Source organism: Molossus molossus, unplaced genomic scaffold (genome assembly GCF_014108415.1).
Source record: "Molossus molossus isolate mMolMol1 unplaced genomic scaffold, mMolMol1.p scaffold_m16_p_2, whole genome shotgun sequence".
Taxonomy (NCBI): domain Eukaryota; kingdom Metazoa; phylum Chordata; class Mammalia; order Chiroptera; family Molossidae; genus Molossus; species Molossus molossus.
Window position 1 is genome coordinate 143,840,337 of NW_023425355.1, and position 15,080 is coordinate 143,855,416.

General features: G+C 45.4%; 1 protein-coding gene across 3 annotated transcripts in view; it reads right to left on the reverse strand.

Annotated features, from left to right (window-relative positions):
- The window catches only part of WWC3 (WWC family member 3), a 102,022-nt gene that overhangs the window by 58,281 nt on the left and 28,661 nt on the right, over positions 1-15,080 (reverse strand). For 2 of the 3 annotated variants that reach the window (XM_036271624.1, XM_036271623.1), the window contains exons 1-2: positions 9,307-9,411; positions 3,432-3,635 (exon numbers count right to left, since the gene is read on the reverse strand). In XM_036271624.1, the coding sequence (XP_036127517.1) occupies positions 3,432-3,635; positions 9,307-9,322 (220 nt within the window). In that variant the 5' untranslated portion in view covers positions 9,323-9,411. Of the gene's footprint in view, positions 1-3,431; positions 3,636-9,306; positions 9,417-15,080 lie in introns of those variants that run through there. The other variant, XM_036271622.1, reaches the window with a different exon arrangement.

Below are 15,080 nucleotides of genomic sequence, written 5' to 3' on the forward strand. Positions count from 1 at the left end.
AATGGAATTTCAAGTCAACACTACAGAGTTAACTATTCCTCTAATGAAGGTTTCTTCACACACCACTTTGAAGACAGCATCTTAAGAATTTCTTTTTTTTTACTGGGCATTAATAAAATTCCATGGAGCACAGGAAGGAATGTAACTGAGTGCAATTCCCTATTTGCCCAAATGTGAAGGGAGTGCAAAGCCCATGCAAATAGAAAGATGGATGCTGAGGGATGTCCCAGCTCTGTAGGACTACAAGTAATGAATGCCTTAACTGAGAGGCTGGATGGGATTCCTCCCTCACTCCCCTCAGGCTGGGTGTGGAATCCCATAGGCTGCAATAAGGTCCTCCTGTATTTGCATCCTCAAGGGTTCCAGTCCTGAGTCCCCAAGCTCACTGCAACTGCTGTCCTGGATGCACTGGTATAATAGGCAGTAGGTAAGACACACCTTCCCTAGGCCACTTTTCCTTTTGATCACTGGCAAGATACTTCCTTCCAAGTTTTTCTGCTGTGTCCTTGCCTCCCGTTCCATGCTTGGAAACACTGATTGGACAGCCTCTTTGGAGGCGGAACCAAAAGGAACTATGGGACAGATAAGGTGCCTGACGGCTACTGGGAGGAAACATTCTATTAGGTTGTATCGTATTAAATTATCAATATTCAGCCCTTTTTCAGTTACAGAAATGACAATTTTACATGGTTCAACCTAGCTGCTACCAGGTAACTTTCTGAAAGGGTTATAATCATTAACTAGATGTTCTCAGAAACAGTTAAAAGTCAACACTTCAGCTTAATGTGACTTCAAGGCACCAAATCCATGGGCTTCAAATCCTAAGAGATCAGTTAAAAGGGACCATATGCTGGGCCAATAAAAGTCATCTGAATAGATTCCCAAAAACTTCAATTTTACATAATGGAGTCTCTGACCTCAATGGAATTAAATTAGAGTTCAATAACATAACATTTTTAAAAAGGCCCCAAAACATACTGTCACAGAATGCATGGATCAAAAATAGATCACAAAAGAAATGAGAAAATATTCTGAATGCCCAGCCGGTGTGGCTCAGTGGTTGAGCGTCGACCCATGCACCAAGAAGTTGCTGGTTCGATTCTCAGGCAGGGCACATGCCCAGGTTGTGGGCCAAATCCCCAGTGGGGGGGCATGCAGGAGGAGGCCCATCGATGTTCTCTCTCATCGATTTCTCTCTCTCTCTCTCTCTCGCCTTCTCCCTTCCTCTCTCTCTAAAATCAGTAAAGAAAAAAAAATTTTTTAAGAAAATATTCTGAATGGATTGAAAACGAAAATACTAACTTTTGAAGGATGCAGTTAAAGTGAGACTTAAGAGGGAAATGTCTACCTTTACAGGCGATGTGAGAAAATAGAAAGGTCTAAAAAGGAAGGATAGATTAAAGCCAAACTAAGTAGAATGAAAGAAAGAATAAAGAGGAGAAAGCAATAACACAAGAAAACAGGCAGAAAAACTGGGGGGGGGGGGGGGTAAACCAAAAGCCAATTCATTGCAAAGATAAACACAATCAATAAAAGTTCAGCTGAATGGATTAAGAGGTAAAGAAGACACAGGTGATAAAGATCAGGACTGAAAGAGAGAGGACACCACCACAGAGCCTCCAGGAATTAAAAGAATTATAAGGGAGCTCTGTGAAAACTTGACTAATTCCCTGTGGGCTAATTCCAGCTTGTTACCTGTTTTTATACTTCTATCAGAACAAGCCACACACATCTCTGGCTGCTTTTGCGCTGTAACAACAGGGTTGAGTGGTTGTGACTGAGAGCACATAGCCCACAAAGCTGAAAATATTTACTACCTGATCCTTTAGAGAAAAGTTGACTGACGGTCAGATTAGATGAGATAGACAAATTCCTTGAAGCACACAAATACTGGAACTGATTCAAGAGGAAGCAGAAAATCTGAACACACCTGTATCTAGTAAAGGGACTGAGTTTTGGACTGAATTCCAGGCCCAGAATTCTGTCAAATGGCTAAGGAAGTGTTAATACCAATCCCACACAAACTCTTCCTAAAAAGAGAGGAGGAGGGAACGCTTCCCAATTCATTCTGTGAAGACAGTATTATCCTGCTACCAAAATCAGACAAAGACATTAGAAGAGAAGACAAACTGTTGATTAAAAAAAAAAAAAAAAAAAAAAAAAAAAGCCTCTAAAAATCAACACGGAGCTGACTCATTGCATTCTGACGGGCAGTTAAAATAAAAAACAAAACCCAAAAAATCTAGGACATACCAGTATCTGAAGAATGAGAGAAAACAACCTGGAAACCACATACCATTCTACCTGAGGCCTACATTCTCTCGGGGTGTGTGCTAAGAGAACCATCTCAAATTCCTGTTACGGGGTGCGGGAGAAACCCCACCTCTATCTTCCTTGCAGCTTGATCGGCTTCCTCACCTTCAGCAGCAGCTGCAATTACTAAGACCTATGGCCCCTTGGCCTTAACTCCATTCTGACTTGCAACACAGAATAAAAGCCTTGATCGTGTCTCTAATGTTCAGGGCTGTGTCACCAGGGCCAAATACCTGGCAATATGGCAGTCATGTCACAGATAAGTCTTTCCATGTCTCGACTAGACTTAGGTTTTTATAAAAGAAAACCGAGCAGTACTGACTTCATTCATTCTCCCCAAGCTCACCGGCACCCAGGACTGTCATGGCCATGCGCACCTGTGGTGGGCTATGCAGTGACACTGTTGGGGAGGGTCTGACTCGAGCAGTGACTGTCTGGGTCAGTCACAAAATTTATTGACTTCCGAGACTGGACCTGGTTCCTTCAATACCTGAGTGTCTACTGAGTACTAACTAAGCAGAGGGACCTCCTCCGGCAGCCTCCAAAACTAGGAGGGCTTCCCTTTGAGAACATCACTGTGTCCATCTGACTTGAGGGGCAGAAAGAGTGGCCCGACTCCTTGGGTTATACTAAGTTCCTCCACTTTCGGTGGCTGCCCAGAAAGGACCCTACAAAGAGATAGGTACTGGACATGTGTGAAGGCTCCTGACCTTTCCACCCAGGAGCAACAAAACCACGTGTGGATTTCCCAAGGATCACCCGACACAGTGCTAACTGCAGAAGTCTCCGGGTGAAGGCCTGGTCCACGCTGACAAACGTGACACACCAGGTGGTTCCATGTCACTACCTGAAATCTGCTTGTTCCTTTTCCACCTTCCCCTCCTAAGTGTAAGCTCCACGAGGGCAGGGACCTTTCCTCTCACAGGCGCTTGGTAAGCATTCTAAAGGAGTGGTTCGTAGATAACTATCTGTTTCCAGTGCAGCCTACTGATGACCTAATGGTTCGTGAATAGAAAATTTATGAAGCTGTCTTGCCCAAGTTTGGTGTTTGCAGATAACCTAACAGAGAAATGGCTTTGAAAGTCACATGTGTTAACCAAACAAGTCAGTCAACTCACAGCTGGCATACGAGCGGCTGTCGTCCTCACACATTTTGTGCAGCTGTTGGAACTCCTCCTGAGCCAGCTCGAACCGCTGCTGCTTAATCTGGTAGATTTCTTTCTTGGCATTGAGAGCCTCCTGGGCTACAATTAAATATTCCTTCAACATCCGTTCTTGCTCTCGCCTCCACTGTTCTCTGGGGTCCTCAATCTGGGTGAGCTCTGAAATGAAACGCATAAGACAGAAGTGAAATAAAACAGACGTACACACAAAGGACCTAAGTGAGTTCAAAGGCAAATTTTTAGGGTGACCAATAGTCATGCAGTTATGGGACTACTCGATATGAAAATGAATTACACCTTCTATTTTGATATGCACAGTTAAAATGAGCAGAAAACTCTATACATATGAAATAGTTCGTTGGAGGGGGAAGACAATACCAGACAATTTTTCACACTGTGAAAAAATGTTGGCAGAGATGAACCAAATGAGCTCATGACTGCCAAGCTAACAGATTTCCAGCCCTCTTCTCACCGACCTCTGACCCGGCTTGCTCCTACCCCACCCACACAGGACCATGCAGCCCTTCTGCATTCCCCGTGGACTCTCTTGTCTCCTCCGGTCCACAAACTCCATTTCCCACTCTGGCTTCCTCAGCCCACAAGCTCTGTAAGGGCTCATGCTACCTCTGGCTCCACCCTCTCTCCTGAGCTCCCATCTTTGCTTCCCAACTGCCTCCTAGATGCTTCTCTACCTGGACAGGCCCAAAGGAATTCTGAATCCTGAGTCCAGACCAGAACGCATTCTCATGCAGGGGCCTTTTAATCCCCAAACTGAAACCAAACCAAACCAAACAATGCCCCAACAGCAAGCACCTGCTCTGCTGCCTTCCCTCTTGAAGTGAGAGGCATCGTCTGGATGTGCGCACTTAACTGACCTGGGAATCCAGCCTGGGCCTCATCCCTAGAGAAGCCTGCTCCTGTCCCTCACCCAGACTATGCTGTGGGGCCATCAAGAGCTGGTGACTCCTTCCCCGAGACATAATGACTGGCAACACAGTCTTCTCTCCATCTCCCCTTAGTTTAATCAGACCCTCATGATCTCTCTCCCAAAACACGCAGGCTTCCCGTCTCATCCACCCAAAGCCATCCTCTGTTTACTCTCTAAAGCTACCTTCCTACCTCTGCTTGATATTCTTGAACACATGAACCTCTTTTAAAGCATAAAGCCCAATATTCTCCACATGTTTCATGAGTCCCGAAACTAACTTCCCAAGTTCTGTGCCCTTTTCCCCACAAATGTCCTCTAAACAGACTGAATTTTTCCCCAAGTGCCCATCTTTGGCATCACTCACCTATTTATGCTGCCCCTAGCCTTCTGCCCACTGGGAAACCTTACTCTCTTCTAAGTCCCTATGCAGAGATGGCCCTTTTTTGAGGCCTTCTCTGTCCCCCATTGTATACACATATCTGCAATGGCTAGGACTGCTGTTCCTACCACTTAGCACATAACTGTTTTTGTATTTCTTTGTTTCCCACATCAAGTATGAGGCCCTGGAAGGCAGGCACACAGCTTCAGTCATCTTTATATTCTCAGGACCCTTCATCAGTCTGAAACCCAGAAGGCCATCAATTACTGACTGTAGGCTCATTGAATGAGGGACAGAAGGGGAAGTCTGCTCCAAGGACAGAGGACTACAGTCCCAAAATCAGATCCTTAGACTGAGGGGGCCGACTCAGCAAACCAGCAAAACACCCAGACTCAGGAAAGGCTAACTCTCTTCAGGCAATGACTCTACTAGTGGAGGTCTCAGCAGAAGTGAAAACTGGAACGTAGTGTCCCTGTTCCAAATGTACAGTCCCCAGGCTATGGTGGCTCTGTTATAATGTTGACATATTAATAAACACATGCTGGCTGCTGGCAGCCAAAACAAAGTAAGAGAGAGTGCATAGGAGAGAAAGGCTGGTCAAATCCCCTAACCAAATCCTAAACAAATATGCAAAATAATCCTTGTAATAGGTGCTTGAGCAGCACTATCACAACCCTAATTCCATCATCTAGTGATGAATGGATGAAAAAGTGTAATCTATCCATGATGGAATAATACTCAGCCATGAAAAGGAATGAAGTTCTGACACATGCCACAGCGTGATTGAACCTCAAAATCATCATGATGAAAGAAGCCAGACACAAAACATCACATAATATGTGGTTTCATGTCTATGAAATGCCCAGAACAGGCAAGTCCATAGGGATGGAAAGGAGACTGGTGGTTTAGAGTAAATGGGGAGTGATGCTCATGGGTTTGGGGTTTTACCTTGGGGCGATGAAATGTCCTGGAACTAGAGAGAGGTGGTAGTTGTACAATGGTGTGAAGGGACGAAATTCACTGAATTGTACACTTTATCTTGTTCATTTCATGTTCTGTGCATTTCACCTCAAAATGGTGAAAAACGTACATTTTATGTCTGGTTTACTTTACCACACCTGAGTGATTGCTAGAATGTTTCAAGTAAGTTCTTCTTTTAAACCCCCTCCTGTCAATACCCCTCACCACCACCCTTCACACTGCTACCCCATAGCCCTCCTAGAAAGCCTCTCTAGGCCTTAAAGCTCACATGGGGAAAATCAACAAAAAGTAGGGTATTACCCTCACCCCCAAGTTCAGATTCAGCAGGCCTGGGGCAATACAGTCACCAGTTTGTAACTGCCTGGCGCCTCGGACATTTATTGAGCTGTGAGACCCGCTGGGCCACTGACATTGTTCACACTCTGTCCACTGCGCCGGAGGGTCCTAAGCACCTGGATGGTGGTCAACACAGGGTACCTCGGGTCCCTCTCCTCACTGTCGACCTGCAGTCCAATTTCACACAACTGCCTCCTCAGGTCCTGTGCCTTTTGAAAGCTGTGCTATCAAGAGTTGGGTTCTCAGGAACAAGTTTTCTGGAATGGGGTCTTTGGCCCCTGATGTACAAATTGTTACAATAATAACCTTTCTTGTTCCTGAGGAAGCAAAGAGGAGGTGGGTTTTCTGAAGTTCCCAGAGGGAAGAGGTGGTGTGACCCGCATGCCCCATGGTGCTGGCTCGTCCCAGTTATGCTCAAGCTGGCATTAAGAAAGTCCTTAATGTCTAGTGTCCCATCTCGTCCTTGAGGGTGGAGATTGGGTCTCACTTTCCTGCATCCCCAGGGCCTACAGAGAGGCCAGAACAGAGAAGTACTCTCTACCACTCGCTGTGACTCAGCACGCAGACGAGCCAGGGGCACGGAGGGATGAGGGAGCTGAGTTTATGAGACACGAGCCAGAACAGGTCCCAGCCACAGCGGCAGGCAGGCAGACTTTCCAGAAAAGTTGTGTAAGGCAGATGCCTATACTGTTCAGTCATCCCCTCTGGCCCCAGGTGATGAAGCCTCGTGTGCGCAGGCCCAGAGCTCTGCGACCTGGCTGAGTAGCCCTCCCCTGTGGGAGTGGCCTTCACTGTGGGAACTGCCCTTACATGTGGGAGTGGCTCTCCCATGTGGGAGTGGCTCTATCCTGTGGGAACTGCCCTCACCTGTGGGAGTGGCCCGGCCCTGTGGGAGTGGCTCTCCCCTGTGGGAATGGCCCTCACTTGTGGGAGTGGCCCTCACCTGTGGGAACTGCCCTCACCTGTGGGAGCTGCCTTCACCTGTGGGAATGGCCCTTACCTGTGGGAGCTGCTTTCACCTGTGGGAGCTGCTTTCACTTGTGGGAGCTCCCACCAGCAGCTGGGAAAGCAAGCTCAGATGGGCAGACACCCCAAACACACACAGACTCGAGGTACTGGGTCAGCCAGGGTGGTGGATCCACCTGGAAGCCCTCTTGCTACCCAGATCCCTGCCTGGGAGGCTGGGGCAGTACCTGTCCCGAGTGTCCAACCTTTGGGTAAGAGCTACATTAGGATGCCACACGTATCAGAAACTGCACTGCCCCAGGACTGACACAGGAAGCCTAGCCATTCAGGTTTCTTTTTCTTTTCTTTTTTTTTTTTTTAGCTCAAATTTTTTATCATCTGATTCAATGAACATAAAGTTAAATTTCAATAAATAGAGTTAGAACACTCCTGAAAGGGAAAAGAAAACAACTATTTAAAAAACTGTTGTTCATTGAAAAGGAATATAAGAGAAATATATTTAAGAGGAATATAATGCATTTAACAGGAATATAATTTCTAGAACTCATTTTTTTGTTGTTCTTCCATTGTAACTGAAGAAAATATGAGTGAATTCATGATTCTTTAGATTAGACCATTTTTATGTATACTTTGAATAAACACCATGCATATTAATATTTTTAAGGTTTTAATGTGACAAATGAGCTTGTTTCTTTCTTGTTTGACTATCTAATCCAGAAGAATTGACAAAAACCCTAACCCTCAGGGAATGATGTGCATCTGAACTGTTTCTGTGTTTTGTTATTTTTCAATTATAGTTTATATTCAATATTATTCGGTATTAGTTTCTGATGAAATACCGGGGGGACCACTCAGGTTGCCATTCAGGAGGTGGGTAACAATGAAGGAATCAGCCCTAACGGCACCAACCTGGGCCCATCACGCTAAGGGGACATGAAGACCCATGGGACCAGAGTGAAGAAAAAGCTTCAAAGTCACTCCTGCGGCGGGCATGGTGCAACTTCAGGCCCTCCCTGTGTGCCCTGAAGTTAACAAACCAGAGGACAGAAACACAATAAGGGGAGGCCATGCTTCATGTCCCCAGTAGTGCAAGATGTCAATGACAGAAACACTAGAATGAAAATGAGGGAGAGTGGGGAAGTGTGGGCCTGAGAGAGAAATGGATCCCCAGATGAATGAGTCCCTGTCGAGGAAGGCTAATGAAGACACGGAAAGCCAAGAGGGAGGGTGGAGAACAGCACTAGAAGGAAATGGGTCTGTGAAGCAGGGCGTGTCGCCCTCGGCATGACTGACATCTGGGGTCAGCTCACTCTCTTGCAGGGCCGTCCTGTGCATTGTAGGAGGTTCAGCAGTGCCCCTGGCCTCTACCCACTAAGTGCCAGGAGCACCTCTGCCTGCCGTGTGTGACAATCAAGTATTGCCAGACGCTACCAAGTGTCCCTGGGAGGCAAAATCAGACCCAGTGAGAACCACTGCTCTAAACAGTTGCATGAAGAAGGTGGGCACAGTCAAGGCCCCCTCCATTAGCTGTAGTCCTTACACCATTTGCTCCCTTCACAGAGACCGAGAAGGTTTGGTGTGTTCAAGTGAAATATATAAGCCAAAATGAAGTTCAGGGAACTACTTGAGCAGTTCATCATTCCAAGAACATGTAAGCTCCACTTTGCAATAACCAACCTTCTCATTGCGAGAGGTATTTCTAGTTCCAAACTGCCCGGGAAATGTATTCCTTCTGTTAGATATGAAAAGCCTCCATGAAACACACACCATGCAGTCCTGAGCTGCATAACTGCTTCAATTTTTAAAGAACTCAGCTAAAGAAAACTTCAGGTTACATCGATAAAATTCAGCCCTGGCCAGTTAGGGTCAGCGGTTAGAGCATCAGCCCACGGTCCAGAGAGACCCGGGTTCGGTTCCTGCTAAGGGCATGTACCTTGGTTGCAGTTTGTCCCCGGCCCTGGTTGGGGTCGTGTGGGTGGCAGCCACTGGATGTGTCTCTCTCACGTCGATGTTTCTCTCTCTCTCTCTTCCTCCCTCTCTCCCTCCTGCTCTATCTGAAGATGAATGCAAAAATGTCCTTGGTTGATTAAAAAAAAAAAGGAAAGAAAAGGAAAATCCAGCTGAATGCTGCAACGGTTAGTAAAGATGGCATTGCTCTACAAAAAAGAGTTTTTAGCATCCTTGAGATCAACATGAAAACTCATTCACATGTAATAACTCCAATGTGGCGCTCTACTTACTATTGATGTGGTCCATGTAATAAATTCCAATTTGTTTATCATATACAGTTTCCCATCCTAAAGGAAGTTCATCCCCAACACAATCGGCAAAGGTCAATGGCTTTGTTATCCTGCAAAATAAAATTATAAGAACAAATTTGAAAATCGGGTCAATTTGGGGTGACTGCTGAATCGACTCTAAAATCAGGTCTTAATATGAAGTTATATATTATCTTATCTAATTGACAGGTTTTGCCCCAACTTTTGGATGGAAAATGAAGTCACTGGCTTTGCCTAAGTAATAATCAGAAACAATATCAGTACACTCACAGTTAAAGCACTGCTATCTCAAAGTGCAACTTTAAATACCAGCGAAAACAGATATTGAAAGTTACAAAACAGGTAAGACAAGCATCTTCTTCCAAGCAGTATGTTTAATGAGCTGATGACAGCGGAATGCGGCTCTTCCACAACAGGACAGCAGCTCTGCTTTGTTCTCATTCCCTGCAAAATGGTCCCCCTCCCAACTTTCCATCCATTGCAGCTTCCATCTAGTCAAAAAGGAATCTTTCTATGACCAGTTATCATAAGGTAAAAAGTTAAATATTAACTATTGACCAAATGCAGAAATCCAGACAGGCGTGGTAACAACACGAGGAGATTTCCACTGAATACTTCCCGGGCGCCAGATACAATAGGAATCAAGACTGCAAAGGGTCTTTTTTTTTTTTTGGAGAAAAACAACAAAAGCATGTTGTCTGCAGACCTCTCTCCTTGAAGTAAAGCTGATTAAAATCCTTGGTTTGACACAGATAGATAAAGGAAAGGTTTCCAGATGGGCTTCTTTAAGTAGAACTCCCCTCTTCCCCACACCCCATGATCACGCTGATTGACAAGACAGCTCTTGTATAAAACGGGCCACGCCTATAATTGTCTGAATTCGGGCAGCTATGTATTCGGTAGTCTCTATAAACGCACACTGACTAGCATGCATGGGAAGCCAATAACCTAAATTTCACTAACTCAAATCCTCCCACAAGTTCCTGGTCCAAGGAAAGTGAGACACCATGGCCACGGCCAAACCCCACAAGACCACTATAAATGCTAAACACGTTACTCCCCCAAACTGGTTTGTCAACAAGGCTTTGTCTCTCCAGCAACATTTAGAAATTGATGGACACCATCAGAATGGCACCGATCGGAATATCTTAATTTTAAACATATGCTTTTAAGGAATGAGAGTCAGTATCAAGACATGTACAGAAGGTAAAATACGCCGTGGCAATGGTGTGCCGGTGGCCTAGTGCCAAAAGCAGGTAACAGCAGGATTTCATGTGGTAAACTAGAGGGCAAGGGCAAGGATCCAATGCAGAAAGGGGGCGGCTGACAGCAGGGAGGAGCCCATAAGCCCATTCACTGGATTTATCTGTCACACTGTGCAATACACTCGCCTGCTTCAAAGATGGCTCCCAATGCTTCTTGCCTCCTGGTGTTAGTGTCCTTGTAGTCCCCTCCCACACTGAACAGGGCTGATCTGTGTAACCAACAGGACACTGTGGAAAGAACAGTGTGTGGCCTCCAAGGTAAAGTCATAAAAGACACCTTGCTTCCACCTTGTTCTCTTGGATGGCTGGCTCTGAGGGAAACCAGCCCCATGCTGTAAAGACACTCAAGCAGCCCAACGAAGGGACCTACATGGAGAAGACCTGAGGCCTCCTGCCAACAGCTGGCACCAACAGCCAGCCATATGAGTCAACCACTTTGGAAGTGTATCCACCAGCCCCAGTTCAGTTTAGGAATAAAGTCTAGGCATAAATAACTTGCATTTTTATGAACACTCTGCTAAGGGGATTAATCTAATTTACCTAAGCACTCTCCTACTATTGACAGCTACATTCTTTTCTAATTTCTACTAGTATAAATATTCACGAGAGCTGTTGTGGAAAACAGTGCAGCGATTTCTTAAAGAGTTAAACAAAGATTCCATATGACCCAGCAGTTCTATGCCTAGGTGTATATCCAGTAGAAATGGAAACGTGCCCACACAAAAGAATGTCTATACCAGCATTACTCACAACAGCCGAAAGGTGAAAAAATCTACGGGCCATCAACTGATGAATGGATATATAAAACATGGCCTATCCATACAATGGAATAATCTTCAGCCATAAAAAGAATAAAGTACTGACACCTGCTACAACATGGAAGGACCTTGAAGTCACTGTGCTGAGTTAAAAAAGTCAGATACAGAAGGCCACATGCTGTGTGGTTCCACCTATAAGAAATGTCCAAAATAGGCAAATCCATAAAGAGATAGACCAGTGGTTACTAGGGGCTAGGGGAGAGTGGGAAAGGGAGTGAGTGCTAATGGGTATGGGGAGCTTCCTTTGGGGGTGATAAAAAAATGTTCTGGAACTAGATAATAGTGATAGCTGCACAACTTTGTGAATATACTAAAAATGAATCAACTCTACACTTTAAATGGTGAATTCCATTGAACATGCAAATTATATCCCAATTTAAAAACTACGATGAAAGGAACATCTCTGCATATAAAGCTCATAATCTGTATTTATAATCACTTTTTTCGAAAGATTCCCAGAAGTAAATTTACAAGGTCAAGGATGTGAAGCTCCTTTCTCCATAACTTAAATTTAATGTAAAAAATCCAGACAGTAAAGTAAGAAGAAAAGGAGATAAAGTCACAATCCCTAAACCCTGAATTCATACTTTAGCTTATTTTCTCTCCTTCTGTTTCCTATACATATCCACAGCTGATATCATACCAGATACAATTTCATACACTGATTTCTTTCACTTGTGTGTTTCTTCAAGCCCTTTAACCCTTTGTCAGCAGCACTTTCCACCATGCTGGAACCTTCCATTGTGCGCAGTAAACCATAATTTATTTACCAGGCACCTCAAGTCATCCATTTAGGCATGTTCCAATTTTCTGCTTTTTAGTGTAAAGAATGAATGTGAGCTCACAGTAAACGCTTGACCATTAGCATACATGCCTACCAGTGAAATAAGTGATGGTCTTTTTCATCACCCTCTGGGGATATCTTTAACACATTTGTTCAAGGAATCAGAATAAATCCATATGGCACAAGCATGCTTTACTTTCAAGGAACAAGTCGGTAGGGAGTACAGAGTAAATTGAAGAGCATTTTCAGAATGTGGGGGAGTTGGGAAAACATGGTAAGCAATGAACTGATAAGCAGAGTACCCACTGTTCCCACACTTCAAAGCATGCTCTAATATTGTATCTTAAGGCCTCTGGGTCCGCTGTCACTGGTCTCACTCCATCTCTCCATCTGAGCAACATCAACCAGGAGAGTCACCCACTTGCCCTGCCCCAAACCCCACTCAGAGATATTCCCATTGCCGGTTTTCCCCTTAACAAAATGACTTCTTGGCCTCAGCAGAGAAAGTGAATACATTTTGAATTCTCATCAGTTTGGGTCCACAAGAACGGAGAGAATGATGCATGGCACCAACACTAGGCTTCTTTTCATTCCCTTCGCCTGTTGCATCCTGCAGGGCTCTTTTAGAAGTAGCACTGGGCCACTTTGATGAGTGCCAGTTCCAAGGGAGCCATGTACTGCCATGAAATCATCTCTCTCTAGAGCTCAGTCTCCTAATCTTGAAAATGGGGATGATCAGACAAACCTCACAGGGTTACGTCAGCTGGGACAGCCTCTTCGGTTACTGCACAGAGACCAGCTCCATCCACTGCCCTTCCTGCCTCCCTCTCACTGCCCTAGTAGACTTGCTTCAGATTGTACGAGTTTCCATTTGCCACTGTAATAGAGTACCAGAAACTTGTTGGCTTTAAACAACGCAGACTTATCTTACAGCTCTGAAGATCAGAAGTAATGGTTGCTTTCTCTGAACTAAAACCAAAGTGTCAGTAAGGCTATGTTTCTTTCAGAGGCTTTAGAGGAGAATCCGTTCTCTTGCCCTTCCCAGCTTCTCAAGACTGCCTACATTCCACGGCAGCTTTCTCCACCTTCAAAGGCAGCCATGGCCCTGGCCGGTTTGGCTCAGCGGTTAGAGCGTCGGCCTGCGGTCCTGAGAGACCCGGGTTCGGTTCCCGCTAAGGGCACGTACCTCGGTTGCAGTTTGTCCCCGGCCCTGGTTGGTTGTGCGGGTGGCAGCCACTCGATGTGTTTCTTTCACATCGATGTTTCTCTCTCTCTCTCTCTGTTCCTCTCTCTCCCTCCCACTCTACCTGAACAAAAAATGAAAAAAAAAAATGTCCTCGGGTGAGGATAAAAAAAAAGGCAGCCATGGCCAGCTGGGTTTCTCAGGAGGCCACGTCTCTGGTTCTCCCTCTCCTGCCTCCCTCTTCCGCTCACAAAGACCCTTGTGATTACGTTGGGCTCACTTGACGAATTCAGAATAATCTCCTCATCACAAGATCCATTGGTTAGATACATCTGCAAAGTCCCTTCTGCCATGTAAGGTAACATCGTCACCAGTTCCAGGGCTAACCAGGACATGGGCATCTTGGGAAGTCATCACTCTGCCAACTACAGACAGCCACTGGGGAGGCTTCAGGGCCAGAGAGGCTGGGAAGAGCAGTGGGTGGCAGTCCAGTGTGGAGAGACCATGCCCTCCCTCTCAGCCAGGCTCAGGGGCCTGGACTATCTGCCATTAGCTATACCAAATGGCAGAAAATTAGAGGTGGGCAGCAGATGGTGAGAGCAGAGAGAAAAGTATAAACATTGGTTCTTAACATACTTTCTTTATCAAAACAAACAAACAAAAGGCCAGGGCAAGCCTACGGCACATGTACCACACTCTCCAGCTTCACGGGCAGCTTCATGCACAGGGCTCTAACCAATGGGCTGTGAGGCAGAGGTCACGTGCACCCATTCCAAGCTCGTCCTGTAAGCTTCTCGCAGGACCCTCCACTGCCCTTTCTCTAACCGCTGCCTGTCAGTCAAAAACAGATAACACAGTAGAGGGTAGCTGCTAGGGGCTGCATGTCTGTGTGCCCCCAAATTCATATGCTGAAATCGTAATATCCAATATGATGATACTGGAAACCACGTCACCAGCAGAGTCCCTCTGTCACCAAAATAACAGAACAGGAATTCCTCATCAAGTACCCAGTCCTGAAAACACTTTCTTCATTTCCACACATAAGCTCTAACGACACAACTTAGAGTAACCTAAAGACACACTTCGGCCCAGTTGGTAAAGAGAATCTTCTAGGGCAGTGCTATCCAATAAAAATACAGTAAGAGCCACAAACTTATTTCAAAATTTTCTAGTAGCCACACTTCACAGAGTAAGAACAAACAGGTGAAATTAAGTTTAATAATGTATTTTATCAGACGCGATATATTAAAAAAAAAACTATCAATTTAACATGTAATGATTATACAAATTATACACAGGAGTATATCTTGCATCCCTTTTTGTCTGAAATGTTTGAGATCCGGCATGGCTTGACACTTACGGTCCATCTCATTTTGGACTCACCACGACTCGACCATTCAGTCTCCCATGTGGCTCTGGCTACTGCACCGGACAGCACAGCTCCGGGCTCTCACCTAATCCTACAGTTGCTTGAATCCATGCAGGATCACAGCAAAATCCGCCAGCTGAGACTGAGAGCACTTTAGAAATATCTGGCCTGAGAACCATCTTCTGCAAGCCCCTAGTGGGGACCATAAAGAGCCAAGTTTCTAAGACCAGAAAACCTCAGGCAGGGAAGTTTTTGCTCCCCACCCCCCCTTTGGTCCCTCTGCATTCCCAGCAACCCACAAAGCCACTATGGCCCA